An 18,391-nucleotide genomic window follows, 5' to 3' on the forward strand; every position below is an offset into this window, starting at 1 on the left:
CCTCAGAGTAGGAAGGAGGCATGGTAGACGCTGGAAGGGGACTGAGGAAAGGATGGGTTGATAGAGACTTAGGTCGGAATCCCATTGTCAGAACTGGTAACCAGGGTATAGCTGGGATGTGAGACAGGACCTTCAGATCTGCTAAGAAGCCACATGGTCAGGCCAGAGGCAGCAAAGAGCAAGGCAAGTCTGTGAAGCCACAGACACCACAGCGGAGAAGAGAAGGGCATGCAAGCTGCCTTCTGTGGCTGGGCACAGGCTGTTCTGCCTGCAGCATGAGCCAGGAGGGGCTGCTAGAGGCACTGAATCTTGCCAAGCAGGGAGCGTGGAGGGGGATTTATGGATGGCGTGGCCTCTGCCATGAGGCAGAGACAGCTGGAGTCGGGGAGATACTGGCTGGGGCTTGGCAGATACTGGCTGCTTATCTTTATAGCCCAGAAGCCCTAGTTTTCAGGAAGGGTGGACCTAGTCATCTGCTGCTTGTCCCAGGCTCAGAGAACAAAGGGCCCAGGCTGGTTATACAGAGGGAACAAGTCAGAGGGAAACAAAAGGTCGAATCATGGAAAAGGGTCTTACAGATCATCCGAGTTCTGTCCCCTGGGACAAGTTAGGAAACTGCACAACAGTGATGGCCAGGGCTTCCACCAAGGTTACCAGTCAGTTGGCAGAACCCAAGCCCCTCTCCCTATGGAAGAGTGAGCGACCTGACCAGAGTCAGCGGGCACAGACCACTACCCAAGGCTAGGGCCGAGCTTCAGGGAGCCCCGGGAGGTCTGTAAGATGCTGCCGTCCTCTCCGGGCTCGGCTGAGACTTAGGAAGGCCTGACCCAGCCACACCAGGCCTCTCATGCCACTCTCACCTGCTACCTCCACCCCAGCCAAACTGACGGTCAACATCCTGGACGTCAATGACAACACACCCCAGTTCAAGCCCTTCGGGATCACCTACTACACAGAGCGGATCCTGGAGGGGGCCACCCCAGGCACCACGCTCATCGCTGTGGCAGCTGTGGATCCCGACAAGGGTCTCAATGGGCTGATCACCTATTCCCTGCTGAACCTGATGCCCCCGGGCTATGTCCAGCTGGAAGACTCCTCGGCAGGTAGGTGGGAAGGTCTGCCAGAGGAAGTCTGGGGAATATCTGTCTGTGTCTGCTTAGCCTCCCAGAGGGGCCAGGATCACTTCTCACCCTCCAGTTGAGGTCCCACCATGACCCCTCAGCGGGCGGGACCAGGGCCGACATGGTTAACATTCTAGTCACCCCTGCATGCCTGGTCTGGAAGCGTGGATGGGGTGCCTCGCTCCCGCTTAGAACGGAAGCCCCTTCAGCATCTGCTGGAACCTGGAATAATCCCTCACCCTCTCTACCACTCAAGCTCCACAATTCGTATCACTCAGGGGACAAGTAGGCCGAGAGAAGTGTCCAAGAGGAGGTCCTCGACTTGTTTTTGTACATCCCGCCCCCAACTTTTTTTTAACGATTCCCTTTTTCTTTTTTTGACTGCACTGGGTCTTGGTTGGTGTACATGGGCTTTCTCCAGTTGCAGGGCATGGGCTCAGTAGTTGCAGCGCTAAGGCTTCTCATTGCAGTGGCTTTCTTTAGGGCACAGGCCCTAAGTATGCCTCAGTAGCTGTGGTGCATAGGCTCAGTTGCTCCACAGCATATGGAATCTTAACAGACCCATATCCCCTGCCTTCGGCAGGGATTCAATCCATATCCCCTGCATAGGCAGGCGATTTCTTAACCACTGGACCATCAGGGAAGTCCCTTTCTGCCTTGTGAAAAGCTTTCTTGCCCTTCCAGTGAGGAGAAGAGCTAGACACCAGTTCTTCTCGGCCCTCTGGCCAGCCGCTGGGCAGTGACGCCTAGCCACCCTTCTCCCTCAGTGGACCCCTTGTGCTCATCCTCAGAGCCCCAGATCCTTCTCTTCCCACTTCAGAGAGCTTCCACGAGTGAGGGGTGGCCAGGATGACGGTGAGAGTCTCTGTGTCTTAGGGAAGGTCATTGCCAACCGGACAGTGGACTATGAGGAAGTGCACTGGCTCAACTTCACCGTGAGGGCCTCAGACAATGGGTCCCCACCCCGGGCAGCTGAGATCCCTGTCTACCTGGAGATTGTGGACATCAATGACAACAACCCCATCTTTGACCAGCTGTCCTACCAGGTGGGTGACCAGGCCCACACACTGGGTCTGGGACCCATGCCCATTCCTTGGGACCTTTGGGCATCTTCTATTCCCACCCTGGCGGCCTTCAAGTCCCGTGGGAATGACCATCCATGAGTAGCTTGATGCTCTGGGCTGTCTGCATCAGTGAGTTTCTTGGGCAAGGGCAGAGACTCTAGACTGACCATGGCCCATGCTTTCTCTCTGCCCACTGGGCTCCAGGAAGCTGTCTTTGAGGATGTTCCTGTGGGCACAGTCATCCTGACGGTCACTGCTACTGATGCTGACTCAGGCAACTTCGCCCTCATTGAGTATAGCCTTGTGGATGGTGAGGGCAAGTTTGCCATCAGCCCCACCACAGTAAGTGGGCAATGGAGGGCCTGGGTTTGGGGAATGGGAAGTGGGAAGGGCCCAGGGTCATAGGCTGAGAAGCCACCAAAAGTATTGCAGTCACCCCTCTGTTTCTGGGTCCTGCCACCTGGGCATCTGTAGCCTCAGAAGTCTTCCAGTCAAGTTGGCAAGCACTGTTCTCAGAGTCCCAGATATCCTTAGACTGCAGCCTTTCTGTCCCAGTAGACCTGGAAGGAAGTAGGGCAGTCTTTTGGAAGTTGCCTCTTGTGGGACAGAATCTGAGATTTGTCTTCACCAGACTAGAAGACTTGATTCAAGTCCATGAGTCTGCTTTTTGAAACTGCCCAAGAGAGGCATAGGAAGCTCTGTAGACAGTGAGCACAGTAGCTGAGCACCTACTGTATACATGGCCCTACTCTCAGTGCTGGGAGAGGGAAGAAGTGCCCACCACTCAGCCCTCGTGTTCCCATGAGTCTCAGACTTGTGGGAATGCAGAAGCTCAAGATTTTGAATGTCGGCAAATTGGTTCAAATGTGCCGTTTCAGTACAAGGAGGGAGGGAGAGAGCCCTGTGGCCTGGGGCTGGCTGGCCAGGCAGAGCCTTCCCCACTTGTGAGGCTGAAGCTGGACCTTCCCTCCCGCTGCCCTCCCACATCCCCCTGCGCTCTGCCCTTTCAGCCGGGTTTCTCTCCCTCCTCTCGGTGTGAACAATAAGACATACTGCCAGCCTGGCGCTATGACTGTGAATACTTGTGGGGCATTACCTGGTACCTGGCCAGGTAGTGAGCTCCAGCCTGGGCTGTTTATCCCACCTCCAGGTAGACTCTGGAGTGGTGAAGGCAAGAAGAGCCACTAGGACAAGAGCTCCACGGGGCCGGGGCTGGTGTCTCTTCAGTGCTGTATCTCCAGAGCCCTGAACAGTGTCGGCACTTAGCAGATGCTCAATAAATATCTGCCAAACTGATGAAGGACCTGACTCCACCCTCCCTCTCCTAGGGTGACATCTACGTGCTGTCCTCTCTGGACCGGGAGAAGAAGGACCACTATATCCTGACTGCCTTGGCCAAAGACAACCCTGGGGATGTGGCCAGCAACCGTCGAGAAAATTCGGTGCAGGTGAGGGACCTTGGTGTGGACACTAAGGATGTGGTTGTGGAGGCAGCAGGCAAAGCCTTTACAGGATGGGTGCTGCAGGGCAGAAGCAGGGCCGCCTTGGCCCCTGAGAGCTGTGGTGGCGGGAGGGAGAAGCAGGAGCATCGCCGGGGTTCACAGTGGCTGTGGCTTAGGGAGACAGGGGCTCTGCAGGAGAAACTGCTGTGTCAGAGCCCTACTAAGGCAGCTAAACATACATGCAAGTAAGAGTCAGTTTCTCAGTCATTTCCAACTCTGTGATCCCATGGACTGTAGCCTGCCAAGCTCCTCTATCCATGGGATTCTCCAGGCAACAATACTGGAGTGGGTTGCCATTTCCTCCTCCAGGGGATCTTCTGACCCAGAAATCAAACCCAGGTCTCCTGCATTGCAGACAAATTCGTTACCATCTGAGCCATTAGGGAAGCCCACACATACCTGGGTGTAAACCAGATAAAGCCTGGGCTCTACATGGCCCAGTGTCTCCATGGTGTCCCATTGAAAGAAACACAGTCCAGCAACCAAACATAATTATAAAGCATTTATATTTATTTCATGTCTCAGAGAACAGGAATGAGGAATCGAATTCATAACCCCATTCCCAGGCCAGGTCTAGCATCCACACAGTTGCTCTGGGGAGGCCAGCATCCCACCTTCGCTCTGTCCCCATTTCGATCCAGAGTCCTCCTCAAGACTCTGCTTTCTTTTCTTTCTCTCTGTTCTTTCTGGCCTTTCCAGTCCTGTCTTTCTGTATTCAGTTCTTCCACTTCTCAGTAGTAACCTAACCATCCAAAGAAAAGTCTCCTGAAAGGTGGGGAGATAAGAAGCTGGGTTGGCAAAGAAAAATTCTCCTTAGCAGATAGGGGGCAGGGCTGGGAGCACTCACACATCCTGTCGTTCTCGCCTGTCACTTAGGCGCTGTGGTGGGGAGAACACAGTATGTGCAGTCAGGAGTCTACACTAGCTGAGCGCACTGCGTGTAACCTCTCTGAGCCTCTGCTGTCAGCAATGCAGGGAAAGGGAGGCAGGGACAGCCCTGGGGAGGCCTTCCTCCCAGAGGGGCACTGAGTCAAGGAGACGGGAGGTAGAAAAGTACTCTGTGCACTGAAAGAGGTTCTTGGTGTCAAGGCTGTGAAGAGCTCTGATACAGATGCAGTCAGGCAGAGCCACAGCAGCCAGGGGGGAAAAAAAGGCCTCCTGGTGTAGCTAGAGGACCTGCCCTGGGCTGTGGGGTCAGCAGACAGAGCCAAGTCCCAGGCCAGACACAAACACCAGGCAAGAGGGGCCCTCAGGAGTGTAGGCGGCACAGTCCCGCATTAAGGTCCAGAGATCAGAGGCAGATGTGTGGGGCCACTGTAGGAAGGGACGAAGGACAGAGTAGAAGGTGGGTGGGCAGGGGTCCCCGCTGCAGGACCCAGACACCAGACCACCTGGTAACCACAGTGCCAGCTGCTGAGCATTTATTCAGGCCAGGCAATGCGCATGCACCGTCACAGGTGCGCCTCACAAGCCCTGAGAGGTAAGATCTTCTTGTCCCCAATATACACGTAAGAAAACCAAGGCTCAAGGGCTTAAGGAAATATTTTGAGGTCAGACTGAACAGTGGGCACTTACTTGTGTCTCTTGTCTCACCGGGTCACCTGAAGCAGACCCCACTACGCTCCTGACCTTTGACCACAACCCCCCTCCAGGTGGTGATCCAGGTGTTAGACGTCAACGACTGCCGGCCACAGTTCTCCAAGCTCCAGTTCAGCACGAGCGTGTACGAGAATGAGCCAGCAGGCACCTCTGTCATCACCATGATGGCCACCGACCAGGACGAGGGCTCCAATGCGGAGTTGGCCTACTCACTTGAGGGCCCTGGCGTGGGTACGTAGCCTGCTCCCCGCTCCCAGGATGCTTTAGGGGCTGCAGCCCCAGGCCAGGTAGAAGGTCGGGGGTGGAGGAGGGATGGGAAGGGTATCTCAGCCAGACCCATGCCCTGCTTTCCTACCCCACCTGCCAGAGGCCTTCCACGTGGACATGGACTCGGGCCTGGTGACCACAAAGCGGCCACTGCAGTCCTACGAGAGGTTCAGCCTGACCGTAGTAGCCACAGACGGCGGGCAGCCCCCGCTCTGGGGCACCACCATGCTCCTGGTGGAGGTCATCGACGTCAATGACAACCGCCCCGTCTTTGTGCGCCCACCCAATGGCACCGTCCTCCACATCAGAGAGGTACTGCTGTCCCCGGGGCCTCCTGCCACCTGCACCCCTTCCTGGATCCAGTCTACTTCTGTATTCTGCAGTCATTCTGCAGCCTGAGGCTGAAGGGGCCCCCACTGCGAAAGCAGGGAAACTGAGGCCAGAGTAGGGAGCCAGCCAGCTCAGTGCCACACAGGGCAGAGCTGAACAGCGGTTAGTAAGAAGGGCTGTGCCAGCCAAAGCTCTTGGACCCACATCTGACTCTCTCACTTACCAGCCAGATGACCTTGAGCAAGTGACTTCTCTGAGTCTTTTTTTTTTCCGTCTGCAAAATGGGACTAATAATAGTAGGTGTCCCATCTCTCGCTCCTAAATGTCTGCCAAGGACAGTTTCCCCACAGGCCACTTCCCCCATACTTGTCTCAAAATAAACACGCAGCCCCTCCTGTCTGTCTCTTGTTCCTGCTGATACCAGTGTTTGAGACAGCCTGGGACCTGAGGATGATCATCAAAATAAGAAACAAGGGGAAGTGGCTGAGTGTCTGTTTCCAATTCTTCTTTCATGCCTTATTCTCAAATGTCTTATAAAGATAGGGAAGGACTCCTGCCCTCCCCCTCCTTCTTCTCAGCACCAAAGCCCAAAATGCTGCTTGAAAGAATACTTGGGGTGTCTCCCACTTGTTCTTTTCTCCCGAAATGAAAATGAGCCAGTGGGCTCAGCATCTCTCCACATCTCAGAATGTTAGTGTTAAGTCCTCGCTGTCACTCTGTTTCATTTGAGGCCCCACACGATGAATTTCTCCCAGAGCTGAGCTCTAGGAAACACTACACCTTTACCTTGTGATTTTTTTTTTAACCTGTGTCTACTGCAGTGATACAGTGACCCTCTTTTCTTTGTTCACTAGAGAGCTCAGAGTGGTCAGCCCACCTTGATTGATGTACATGTTCGTGTACACACCTTCCCTCCTATCCCTCTGTTTCCATCTTCCTGCCAATCATTTTTTTCTCTATTCTGATTTTTTTAACCCATTCACCCTTATTATAGTTTATACATTCTTGTCCACTGCCTCAAATCTTCTTTACAGAATGAGGCAGCGTATAAATTAATAATAATCTAGTTCTTTGTAACTTCCCTGGTGGCTCGGACGGTAAAGAATCCGCCTGCAATGCAGGAGATCCAGGTTCGATCCCTGGGTGCGGAAGATCCCCTGGAGAAGGAAATGGCAACCCACTCCAGTATTCTTGCCTAGAAAATCCCATGGACAGAGGAGCCTGGTGGACTACAGTTCATGGACTCACGAAGAGTCAGACACAACTGAGCGACTAAGCATGTTCTTTTCCACACCAAAGGGCCCCTTTTACTAAGTTTGGTTTTTTTTCCCTTCAAGGGGTCCATATTTGAAAGATTCATGTTTCTCGAACAACCAGCATTTGTTAAGTAATTACCTCTGTCATCCCACTTTCAATCTATTAGAGGTAACTGCCAGTTGGAGTTTCTGATTGTCGTGATCAATGAGATAGTGAAATCATGCTGAGCTGATGCTTTTTTAACTGAAAGCCAAAATCTTGTTCTTTTTCTTGTGCCCTTGGCAACCTTTTCATGGGCCAATGTTGATGTCTGTTAGGTTTTTTGATAGCTCAGACTTAAGGGACTTGGGAGCCTGAGGGTCGGAGAAGAGAAGTGGCCAGGTCACAGAGTGAATTAGTAACAGACTTGAACCCAAATGTCTAATCTCTAGCCACCAAATCACCCTCCCTGCATGCCCTCCCCATTTTCAGGGACCCCATTGCATGGATGTGTTCTTTGGGGATACCTAGAGCTCCTGTGATTGGGGTAGTAGGCCTAGAAACAGAGGGTGGTTCTCAGGGTCTTCTAAACCTCAGCATGCAGTGGGATGGAGGGATGGGATAGCCCTGGAAGGGCGGTCACCCCAAGTCTGGAACATGGTGGATCCAAGGCTGGACTGTCCGTAGGCAGTGGCCTTGGCTGGGGTTGGGGGTGAAGGAACATTCTAGCAAGTGCTCAGACTCCAGGAGAGTCCAGCTAAGCAGACAGGCATTTCCTAGGAATGCTGAAAGGTGGCAAGGATGTTCTGCTCTGGGAGCTGGGATTCTCTCAGGATGCCTCTTTCTGTACCCCCTGCAGGAGATCCCACTGCGTTCCAACGTGTACGAGGTCTACGCCACGGACAAGGATGAGGGCCTCAATGGGGCCGTGCGCTACAGCTTCCTGAAGACAACAGGCAACCGGGACTGGGAGTACTTCACCATCGACCCAATCAGCGGCCTCATCCAGACCGCGCAGCGCCTGGACCGGGAGAAGCAGGCAGTGTACAGCGTAAGGGGGCGGGGCCCGGGGCGGGGGCGGGGCCGGCCGAGAAAGAGACCTTCTTATGGGCGCAGGACCGCTAGTCCCCACCTAGAATGTCTGCGAGGGTAGTGACTTGTCCTCCGGGGATGCCTGCCTGGGGCCCTTCGTCCGCTCTGACGGCATTTCTCCTCCCCCAGCTCATCCTGGTGGCCAGTGACTTGGGCCAGCCGGTGCCTTATGAGACCATGCAGCCGCTGCAGGTGGCTCTGGAGGACATCGACGACAACGAACCCCTCTTCGTGAGGCCGCCAGTGAGCCTACCCCTCCCCTGTGCCGGTCACACCACACACTGTCCACACTGTGCTGTAGACACACGTGGACACTTGGAAACTGCCCGGCACTTCAGAGAACAAATATTGTCTGAACAGCTACTATGTCAAGGCACTACCCAGCAGTCAAAATGCAGACAGAAATGCCTGACTCCTGGAGCTGACGTTCCCGTGTCTGCATACACGCTCACAAAAGGAGCCTGAAAGTCAGTTCTGCTCTAGTGAGCTGGGGCTGAGCCTCTTCGTGTGGACTCAGACTCTCTAACTTGGCAGTTTTCTCATCTTGTGTGCACACAGGGCGTGATGTTTCCTGGAGACTCCATGTATGTGTGTGTGTGAGAGTGTGTATGTGTGCACATGCAGCCCCCCTTGTTCAAACACCCATCAGGTCCTAGGAGACCTTGGAGAATGTGCCCAGCCAGCCCTGCCCTCCTGGAGGAAGTCGTGGGTGACACTCCCTCAGGGCAGAGCAGGGGTCTCTCCAGCCCAACGCTTGCTCCCTTAAGGTTACAGCAGTTTCTCTAGGCCTGGGCAGGAAATTCCCTCAGCACCCACAAAGGCACTGCCCAGTGCCCTCTGGCAGGAGCAGAGGCTCAGGCCTTCCCTTAGCGTCCCATGACCTCCCTCTCCCTCTGCAGAAAGGCAGCCCCCAGTACCAGTTGCTGACGGTGCCCGAGCACTCACCACGTGGCACCCTTGTGGGCAATGTGACAGGCGCTGTGGATGCAGACGAGGGCTCCAACGCCATCGTGTACTACTTCATTGCAGGTGGGGCCTGGCAGGGTGGTGCCTCCCTACGCTGGGGCTGGAAATGACCCACATGTGCCCCCTCCCGGCCCCTCATGCTGTGCCACGGTCCCCTTCAGTCGGCAATGAAGAGAAGAATTTCCAGCTGCAGCCTGACGGGCGTCTGCTGGTGCTGAGGGACCTGGACAGGGAGCGCGAAGCTGTCTTCTCCTTCATCGTCAAGGCCTCAAGCAATCGCAGCTGGACACCTCCCCGCAGGCCCTCCCCAGCCCTTGACCTGGTCACTGACCTCACTCTGCAGGAAGTGCGTGTCGTGCTGGAGGACATCAACGATCAGCCGCCACGCTTCACCAAGGCTGAGTACACTGCAGGTGCAGGGACCAGAGCCTGGGCCTGGGGTGTGGGGTGGCCTCTCCTCTGCCACTTACACTCGTCTGCCTATTCCTGCAGGAGTGGCCACCGACGCCAAAGTGGGCTCAGAGTTGATCCAGGTGCTGGCCCTGGACGCAGACATTGGCAACAACAGCCTTGTCTTCTATAGCATCCTGGCCATCCACTACTTCCAGGCCCTGGCCAATGACTCTGAGGACGTGGGCCAGGTCTTCACAATGGGTAGGGGCTCCAGCCACTTCATGGAGTATAGGTCTGGACGAAATAGGGTCTATGGGGGTCCCACAAGGTATAGGTGGCCAGTCAGCCACATCAGTCCTTCTGTTGACCCATCCGGCCATCCACCTATCCATCTCTGTATCTACCCACCCACTTTCTTCTCTTCTTCCCATCTCCTCATCCATCCATCCGTCCACCCATGCGTCCATGCATTCGTCTGCCCATCCATCTCCCCATTCTCCTTTCCATATATCCTCCTCTTTCCACTTGTGCACCTCACCCTCCCCTGTGTCAGGCATTGTACTAGGTAGGCACTGGGGAGCCAGAATTCAAAAAGCACACTTCACCCTAAAAGTATGCATGGTTGCTTGTGCATCTGCCTGTGTGGAGAGCTGAGCATCTCTGGGTTAGGTTCTAGAAGGTGTCCCAGTGGGTGTCCCAATCTAACCTCCAGCCACTTCCCTGCCCTTCACTGCCCACAGCAATCAATTCAGGTTCTTTGGCCTGGCTTTCTAGACCCATCAGCTCTTCCTTCTAATCCCGCTTGCTGGTTCCACAGCCCTTATTTTACCCTTACAGGCATGGGTCCCACTCAGGCTGAACTACTCACTATTCCTTCAGCCTGCTTCACACCATCCTCCCCGGGCCTTGGATCCCTTTGTGTTCACTTCCTGTAACACCATCCTGACCTTCATCTCCGCCTTCAGAATGCTCCCCTCACCACCCTCTAAAGTCTGGTTCACGTGCCGCCACCTCCAGCCACACCACCAGACAACCATCGCTTTGTCCTCCAACTTCCCACTGCTCTTAAACTAATAAGCAGCTTGCTACAGGTCACAAAGCTACAAAGTGGCAGATGTTGAACCCAGATCTAAGTCTCTGAATCCAGTCTTTTAAGAGAAGACTGTGCCATACCACCGCCGGTCATCTCTCTGCTGTGGTTGTGAAATTCCAAGGCGCATGTGTTACATGTGAGAAACAGACACGGGGGGTGCTCAGAAGTGCTCCGCAGCCTCCCAGCGTGGGATGGCAGGGTCCAGCTTGTCATCCTTGGGCCAGTGCAGCCCAAGTTGTATTTTTAGTATGCCACGTGTTTAAATAAAACTTAGAATTCTCTAGTGGAGAAGGCGAAGGCACCCCACTCCAGTACTCTTGCCTGGAAAATCCCATGGACAGAGGGGCTTGGTGGGCTGCAGTCCATGGGGTCACTAGGAGTCGGACACGACTGAGCGACTTCACTTTATTTTTTCACTTTCATGCATTGGAGAAGGAAATGGCAACCCGCTCCAGTGTTCTTGCCTGGAGAATCCCAGGGACGGGGAGCCTGGTGGGCTGCCATCTTTGGGGTCGCACAGAGTCGGACACGACTGAAGCGGCTTAGCAGCAGCAGCAGCAGCAGAATTCTCTAGAGAAAGTGCACCAGCCATGGGCTCTCCCTGCAGGGAGTGTGGATGGCATCCTGCGCACCTTCGACCTCTTCATGGCCTACAGCCCTGGTTACTTTGTGGTGGACATCATGGCCCGGGACCTGGCTGGCCACAATGACACAGCTGTCATCAGCATCTACATCCTGAGGGACGACCAGCGGGTCAAGATTGTCATTAACGAGATCCCCGACCGCGTGCGTGGCTTTGAGGAGGAGTTCATCCGCCTGCTGTCCAACATCACCGGTGCTATCGTCAACACCGATGACGTTCAGGTACCCTGAGGAACCTGCCCTGGGTCTAGGGGCACTGGAGCAAGAAGAGGGGCCAGGACAGGGACAGAGCAGTGCAGAGATCAGGGTGCATGAAAGGGATCAGTCACTTCTTAGCTGCCTGAGCATGGTCCTTCCAGGTCTCTGGGCGTCAGTTTCCTCCTCTATAAAATGGGGCTGATAACTGTCTGGCCCAGTGCAGTTCAGTGGTCAGCCTTGAAGTTGACCCTTGGGGGGCATTCAGTAGTGCTGGGGTTTTGGCAGGGCAGGAGGGGCTGCTGGAAGAGGCCTGCCCCTCCCACGCCTTGTCCTGCCACGCCTCCCATGATGCCCTTCTCACCCAGTTCCACGTGGACAAGAAGGGCCGGGTGAACTTTGCACAGACGGAGCTGCTCATCCACGTGGTGAACCGCGACACCAACCGCATCCTGGATGTGGACCGGTGGGTGTGCATCTGTGCTCAGCTGTCTGTCTGCCCGCCCCCTGCCCTGGAGTTGGGTCTGTCAGCCTTCCCCGACCCTGGAGTTGGGGAGCAGGGTAACACCATCATGGCTGCTGTAATGGGGGGCTCTCACCCAGGGGTGGGCAGGGCAGGTAGAGAGAAGGTGTGTGAACAGAGAGATCTACCCTGAGCCTTACTCTTCCCATGCGTGAAATGGGACTATTACAGCAATTGTGAGGATCAAATAGGATCTTATGTGAAGGGATGGTGAAGCTGTAAGATACAAGGTTATCTGAGCTGAGGGGGCCTGAACCTCACAAGGCTTGGTGGGGGGGGGGGGGTGAATTTGGGGGCAGACTGGCCTGAGTGGGACGAGCTCTTGAGGAATGGCTGAGGCCTCTGCCCCCTCGCCCAGGGTGATCCAGATGATCGACGAAAACAAGGAGCAACTGAGGAATCTGTTCCGGAACTACAATGTCCTGGACGTGCAGCCCGCCATCTCTGTCCGCCCGCCCGATGACATGTCCGCCCTGCAGGTACCCCTGGTGACACCCACCCCCCCAGGCCCCATGCTGCCCTGGGTGCTCCCACCCACTCAGGCCCGGCCCTGCTCCCCTAGATGGCGATCATTGTCCTGGCCATTCTCCTCTTCCTGGCTGCCATGCTCTTCATCCTCATGAACTGGTACTACAGGACCGTGTGAGTGACCCCTACTGCCCTGCCCTGAGACAGGCTGACTGCGGACAGTCACGGAGGCAGGCAGGGCCATTAGGCCCTAAGGTGCCAGTCCAGCCCCAGCCTCCTTCACCAGCCCTTCTGCTTCTTTCTAGACACAAGAGGAAGCTCAAAGCCATCGTGGCTGGCTCCGCAGGTAAGACAGGGCTGTGATGGGTGGGGAGATGGGAGGGGCCCCTGAGGCCCTAGAGTGACCGCCAGGGCCTCACAGGGCTGGCTCAGGCCCAGCTCCCCAGCCCCAGCAGGGTGTACCCCTCTACCCCACACCCCAACCCTTCTCCTACAGGGAATCGTGGCTTCATTGACATCATGGACATGCCCAACACCAACAAGTATTCCTTCGATGGGTGAGTGGGGTCCCTGAACCCTGCTGGGTGCACTGTAGGGAGACACACCCTGGACCAAGCTGGGGTAAAGTCCCTACTGCCTCTCAGGCCCTGAGGGCATCATGGACTGGCTGAAACCTGGGGTGTGGGTGCCCCCTGCTGGCCCAAACACCCTCTCTCCACCCTGACTTGGGCTCCCCAACCTGATTGGGCTGCAAGTTCCAGGGAGACATCGGTTTTGGGCACCAGGTGCAAGGGGCGGCCTCCGCACCAAAGCTGATCCAGATGGGGATTTGTCCTGGTTCTTGTGGGATCTTTGAGGGGAGGATCACCCACAGGTGCCACAGGCAAGGGGCGTTTTTTACCACCCTCAACCCCCAGTCCTGTGCCAGGTACGGCCAAAGAAACAGTGCGGGCCCATTTCCCTCAAAGGCATCAGAAGTGTCTGTCCACTCCAGCCTTCCTTTCTCAGCCTTCCCCCAACCTCACTCCATCTGCAGGGCCAACCCTGTGTGGCTGGATCCTTTCTGCCGAAACCTGGAGCTGGCCGCCCAGGCTGAGCACGAGGATGACCTGCCGGAGAACCTGAGTGAGGTTGCTGACCTGTGGAACAGCCCCACCCGCACCCATGTGAGCCTGGGCCAGAGCGGGCGGGGACAGCCATGCGGGACATGCACGTGTGTACACGTGTGTGCCTGTGTGTACACGTGTGTGCGCGCCGTCCACCTCTGCTCCAGCCAACACCTCCTCTCCCCAGGGAACTTTCGGGCGTGAACCAGCAGCGGTCAAGCCTGACGATGACCGGTACCTGCGGGCTGCTATCCAGGAGTATGATAACATTGCCAAGCTGGGCCAGATCATCCGGGAGGGGCCCATCAAGGTGAGTTGTCCTGGCAGGCTCCTGCACCCAGACCCCTGGCTGGGCTTGGACTTACTCCAGAGGATGCAGGGACAGGGGAGGGTCCTGGGAAACAGCTTCCTCCACCTCTAGGGCCTCAGCTAGACCTGCCCTCTGGGGGGCCAGAACAGAGAGTGGCCCTGGGCTGATGAGCTGCTTCAGCCTGAGTGGCCTCAAGGCCAGGACTCCGGCGACATGGGTCTGGCTGGCTGCTGTCAGCAGGCTCTGCTCCCACCCTCTACCCTAGGATCAGATGCCCAGAGTCACCTTCCATTACCCTCACCTGTTAGGGGAGAGTGGGGGGTGGGGCAGGAAAGGGAGGGCCTTGGTGGGGGTTAACCCTCTCCCTCCCCCAGGGCTCGCTGCTGAAGGTGGTCCTGGAGGATTACCTGCGGCTCAAAAAGCTCTTTGCACAGCGGATGGTGCAAAAAGCCTCCTCCAGCCACTCCTCCATCTCCGAGGTAGCGGGTGGGAGCTGTGTGCTGTGCCCCAGCCCTGGGGGTGCTCTCTCCCTCTCCCATCCTCCTCCGAGTCTCTGAGATGCAGCCGGGACCCAGGACTGCAGTGGGTGGAGGTCCAGAGAGTCAGTTGGGCTCTGCTCTCTGGACTCTGCAGTGGGCTTTCTCAGGGATGGGTGGGTGCTGAGGCAGTGTTTCTCAGAACTGAGAAACCCCCAAGAAGGTATCTTTGAGAGATCATGTCATTTTTAGAAACTGACTGCAGTGCCACGTCAATCACTTTAAACAGTCAGACTTTATCTAAAAAATTCAGATCTCCAGCTGGGCCAATATTCCCCACTGCCATAGATGAAAACTGAAAAGCTCCACACAGGACAGAAGCACCATTCTTGAGACTCTGCTCGACCTTATCAGTCCCCTCCAGCTTCCACTGTGGACACTTCCCACCTGCCACAGTGAGAGCTGATCCTGCTTGAGGCCAGCCCGGTAGCAAGTCCAGGTTCCACAGTTGCAGTCACAGGATCTTCGTAGATCTCAGAGTGAATACAGGAACTTACACAGATTCTCATAGGAACCCCATGCTCTGCAGAAACACACCTGTAGCACCAGACATAATAATGGTTCTCCTTTGTACCCAGTTTGAGCAACACGGTCACAGGCTGCGCAGGCTTCTGAGACACAAGCCCAGGGTTCCTTGTGTGCAGTAAGGAGAAAACAAGCCTGTAGCAGGTGGGACTCTGGGGCCATTGACCTGCGCAGGGGCAGGCCCTGAGCATGTGGGGGTCCTGGCCTCTTGCAGCTGATCCAGACCGAGCTGGAAGAGGAGCCAGGGGAGCGCAGCCCCGGCCAGGGCAGCCTGCGTTTCTGCCACAAGCCGCCTACCGAGCTCAGAGGGCCAGACGGGATCCATGTGATGCACGGGAGCACGGGCACGCTGCTGGCCACTGACCTCAACAGCCTGCCCGAGGATGACCAGAAGGGCCTGGGCCGCTCGCTGGAGACGCTGACAACGGCCGAGGCCAGCGCCTTTGAGCGCAACGCCCGCACAGAGTCTGCCAAATCCACACCCCTGCATAAGCTTCGCGACGTGATCATGGAGAGCCCCCTGGAGATCACGGAGCTGTGACTCGATGGGGGGAGCCCACCTGGTATGAGCAGCCCAGCCCCTCCAGGCGCCAGAGCAGGGGCAGGACCTCCGGGGTGTGGGCCCCTCCGGGGGCAGCTCTGGGCACACAACCTGGGGCTGGCCCAGCAACAGGGCCTGCCTCAGCTGCCCAGATTCCACTTCTGCCGGACGCTCATTCAGCATCTGATCTCTACCTTCATAAAATGTTATTTTTCTAAGAAAACCAAACAAATGGTAAGCATCTAGGGACGAGGTAAGGAGGGTCACCGAGACTCCAGGAATCTGAGGTCCAACTCAGCCCAGGCTGAGCTGAAAGAGGCCAAGCCGGCCCTGTCCCCCCAACCCTAGCCCACTGCACGGGAGCCCAGGGCAGGCATGCCCGGCCTGGCCTTGACTCTTGGACTCCAGCTCAAGCCCCAGCACATTTCTGCCACAGCCCTGACTGGACATGCAGGCGGGGCAGTGAGTGAGTCCTTCCTGTCTCGCCACACGGACACAGTCAATGTCAGCAAAGAGCACCCGCTCCATTTCACTGGCTTCCCAGACGTTCCCGGCTCAGAGAGAGAAAACGACTGATGTTCCCCTTGGGTTCTGAATGTAGAATGTTCGTGTGTATCCCCCTTTTAAACTAAGTTATTCCCTCAATATTTTACCCTTGGTTTTGTTCACTTGGTACGCACTGAACGTCTCTGGAATGGTCTGAATTTTAAAAAGAAAAGCAACTCATAAGGAACCAGCATGTCACTCTGGTAAACTTACCTGTGGGGCTGGGCTGGGCAGGGGGGCGGTGGGGGTGAGCACGGGCCAGAGCTGGACCCATCTTCGGGGGCACTCCCTGACCACTGGCTGCCACGGAGAACGAGAGATGGGACTTCATTCCTGTGGCCAAATGGGGCCTGAGGACTGCTGGGCACTTACAGCTCACAGCCTCAAGAGCCCTTCAGAAGCCAAACTCTTCTGGCTGAGGTATCACACACACTCAGGCTGTGGTTGACAGACTTTATTGTTAAATCACAGAAATTCTAGTGCAAAACAAACCAAAAAATCATTAAGTTCATTTAATAGCAACCGCATGTCTTGCTCTCTCTCCTGGCAACCGGAAGTGGAACAGAAGCAGCCAAACGGGAGAGGAGGAGGCAGGGCGGCAGCCGAGGCCCTGGGACGGCACACCCAGCAGACCTTTTCTACCTGGAAGCCAGAGGCTTAGGAGCTTGCCATCCACATTTATTGGCAGGTCAAAAAGAACATCTATAAGAGGGGGTCGGAGGGGAGGGGCCGTCCTGCCCAGAGCAGTGCTGGCGCTGGGCACCAGGGTGGGCACGAGCAGGCAGGAGGCGCCACGAGGGCCCACACACACACACACACACAGGCAGCCACAGGCCCTCCACAGAGAGCTAGCAGGGCGCGTTCAGCTGAACTGGTTTTTTCCCCTCCCACCCAGAACCAAAGAACTCCAAAACCACATCCATCAGGAAAGACAAGAAAGCCGAACTGAAGGTTGACCCAGGGGTAGCGAGCCCCGTCCCACCCCCCCAGCTCTGTTACAGTGAGAACCGCATTGTTTAAAAAGCCTCATTATTCTAAGTCTCCCATCAGTCATATAAAACTGCCTTTGTTTTGCAGTCAGCAGGCCCGCAAAAGGGGGTGGTGACTCGACTCCTTCGTTAGAGCAGGCAGAGGCCCCAGCACCCAAAGCCCAGCCAGGAGGACGGGCCACCTCCGTCCGGAGGCTCCGGCTCACGTCCCAGCCAGAGCCCCCTCTCCTCCACATAACCACACGCAGGGACAGACTCAGGACAGACTCAGAAGACCTCCAGTGTACGCATGTCGGCATCTGTCTAGCAGAGAAAGGGACACCAAAGCAACGACGTCAGCATGCCACTGACAGCAACGCCACAACGAGGGGGAGAAGAAAGGGACTGAGGGAGAGGGGTCCTATTTCTATAACAAAGTCAACAGATCTGTGTTCGTTCCCCCAGACACACGAGCAGGAAAAGACACTGCAGCTTCTCCAGGATGGAACGTGCCTCTAGTTCCACACGTGACGCTTGCAGTGCTCGACGGCCTGACAGGAGAGAAGGGACAGTTTAGTCTGCAGGTGACACACTCCACCGCGAGCCCCTTAGCACATGAGCCTGCACCCAGAAAGAGGACCCGACACCCTGGCCCAGATCAGCCGGAGGGCACACATGCTGAAAACCCAGGCCATTATCTCCCTTAAACCCAGGCATAGTATGTGGTGGCGTTCTAAGACTCGTAAGGCAAGAGTCCAGAGCAGTGGGTGAACAGCACCCTGCAGGTAGGGCCAGGACCCTCCCTCTGATTGTAGAGAGGGCCCCAAGGCAAAACTCCTCAGCTAACACTCAGCTGCTCATACCAGCTCAGAACTGGCCCAAGTACCCAGGAAAGCGGGGGATCCCACTCCACCATGGACTGTGCTGCAGGGCAGGGTACTGGGGCAAAGGGCTTGAGGTGGGGGGGCCTCACACCCTCAACACTGGCTCACTGAAAGAATCCGCACAAGGAAGAGAAAGTTGCGCAAAGCAACACCAGGTAACAGAAGTTGAGACACACGTCTCCACCCAGGAAAGCAGCACAGGTCACCCAGGAGTGGCCGCCCAGCTGGGAGCCAGCGCCCAGGGTGGCTCGAGGAGAGCTCTGCCAGGCCCTGGTGAAGAACCAGGCCAGGCTCCAGTCAGGGCAAGAGGGAGCCAAGGGACAAGAGGCCTTGTGCAAGAATCCAACAGGCCTTGTGCAATCCCTCGGGTGACTGACTTCCTATGAACCTGACCCTGTCACAAGTGAACCAAAGGCAGAAGCAAGAAAGCAGGAGCAAAGTACACTGGAGAGCATCCCCTGCCACCCAGCACCCCTGAGACGAG

The 18,391-nt window shown here is 56.1% G+C and overlaps 2 protein-coding genes across 7 annotated transcripts in view; one reads left to right on the forward strand and one right to left on the reverse strand.

Moving 5' to 3' along the window:
• LOC133240634 (cadherin-23) overlaps positions 1 to 16,245 on the forward strand; it is an 82,224-nt gene extending 65,979 nt beyond the window's left edge. For 2 of the 6 annotated variants that reach the window (XM_061405788.1, XM_061405785.1), the window contains 21 exons: positions 879 to 1,103; positions 1,998 to 2,167; positions 2,390 to 2,527; positions 3,514 to 3,633; positions 5,340 to 5,517; positions 5,654 to 5,865; positions 7,979 to 8,170; positions 8,341 to 8,454; positions 9,111 to 9,240; positions 9,339 to 9,590; positions 9,670 to 9,831; positions 11,271 to 11,527; positions 11,869 to 11,966; positions 12,382 to 12,502; positions 12,586 to 12,665; positions 12,797 to 12,837; positions 12,988 to 13,048; positions 13,528 to 13,657; positions 13,785 to 13,907; positions 14,282 to 14,386; positions 15,183 to 16,245. In XM_061405788.1, coding sequence (XP_061261772.1) covers positions 879 to 1,103; positions 1,998 to 2,167; positions 2,390 to 2,527; positions 3,514 to 3,633; positions 5,340 to 5,517; positions 5,654 to 5,865; positions 7,979 to 8,170; positions 8,341 to 8,454; positions 9,111 to 9,240; positions 9,339 to 9,590; positions 9,670 to 9,831; positions 11,271 to 11,527; positions 11,869 to 11,966; positions 12,382 to 12,502; positions 12,586 to 12,665; positions 12,797 to 12,837; positions 12,988 to 13,048; positions 13,528 to 13,657; positions 13,785 to 13,907; positions 14,282 to 14,386; positions 15,183 to 15,509 — 3,236 coding nt within the window. In that variant the 3' untranslated portion in view covers positions 15,510 to 16,245. Of the gene's footprint in view, positions 1 to 878; positions 1,104 to 1,997; positions 2,168 to 2,389; positions 2,528 to 3,513; positions 3,634 to 5,339; positions 5,518 to 5,653; positions 5,866 to 7,978; positions 8,171 to 8,340; positions 8,455 to 9,110; positions 9,241 to 9,338; positions 9,591 to 9,669; positions 9,832 to 11,270; positions 11,528 to 11,868; positions 11,967 to 12,381; positions 12,503 to 12,585; positions 12,666 to 12,796; positions 12,838 to 12,987; positions 13,049 to 13,527; positions 13,658 to 13,784; positions 13,908 to 14,281; positions 14,387 to 15,021; positions 15,087 to 15,182 lie in introns of those variants that run through there. The other 4 variants (XM_061405786.1, XM_061405791.1, XM_061405787.1 and 1 more) reach the window with 3 other exon arrangements.
• Positions 16,246 to 16,494: 249 nt separating this feature from the next.
• PSAP (prosaposin) overlaps positions 16,495 to 18,391 on the reverse strand; it is a 33,393-nt gene continuing 31,496 nt past the window's right edge. The window contains exon 14 of the mRNA XM_061405816.1: positions 16,495 to 17,574. Within this exon, the coding sequence (XP_061261800.1) occupies positions 17,539 to 17,574 (36 nt within the window). The 3' untranslated portion in view covers positions 16,495 to 17,538. The remainder of the gene's footprint in view (positions 17,575 to 18,391) is intronic.

Source organism: Bos javanicus, chromosome 28 (genome assembly GCF_032452875.1).
Source record: "Bos javanicus breed banteng chromosome 28, ARS-OSU_banteng_1.0, whole genome shotgun sequence".
Taxonomy (NCBI): Eukaryota; Metazoa; Chordata; class Mammalia; order Artiodactyla; family Bovidae; genus Bos; species Bos javanicus.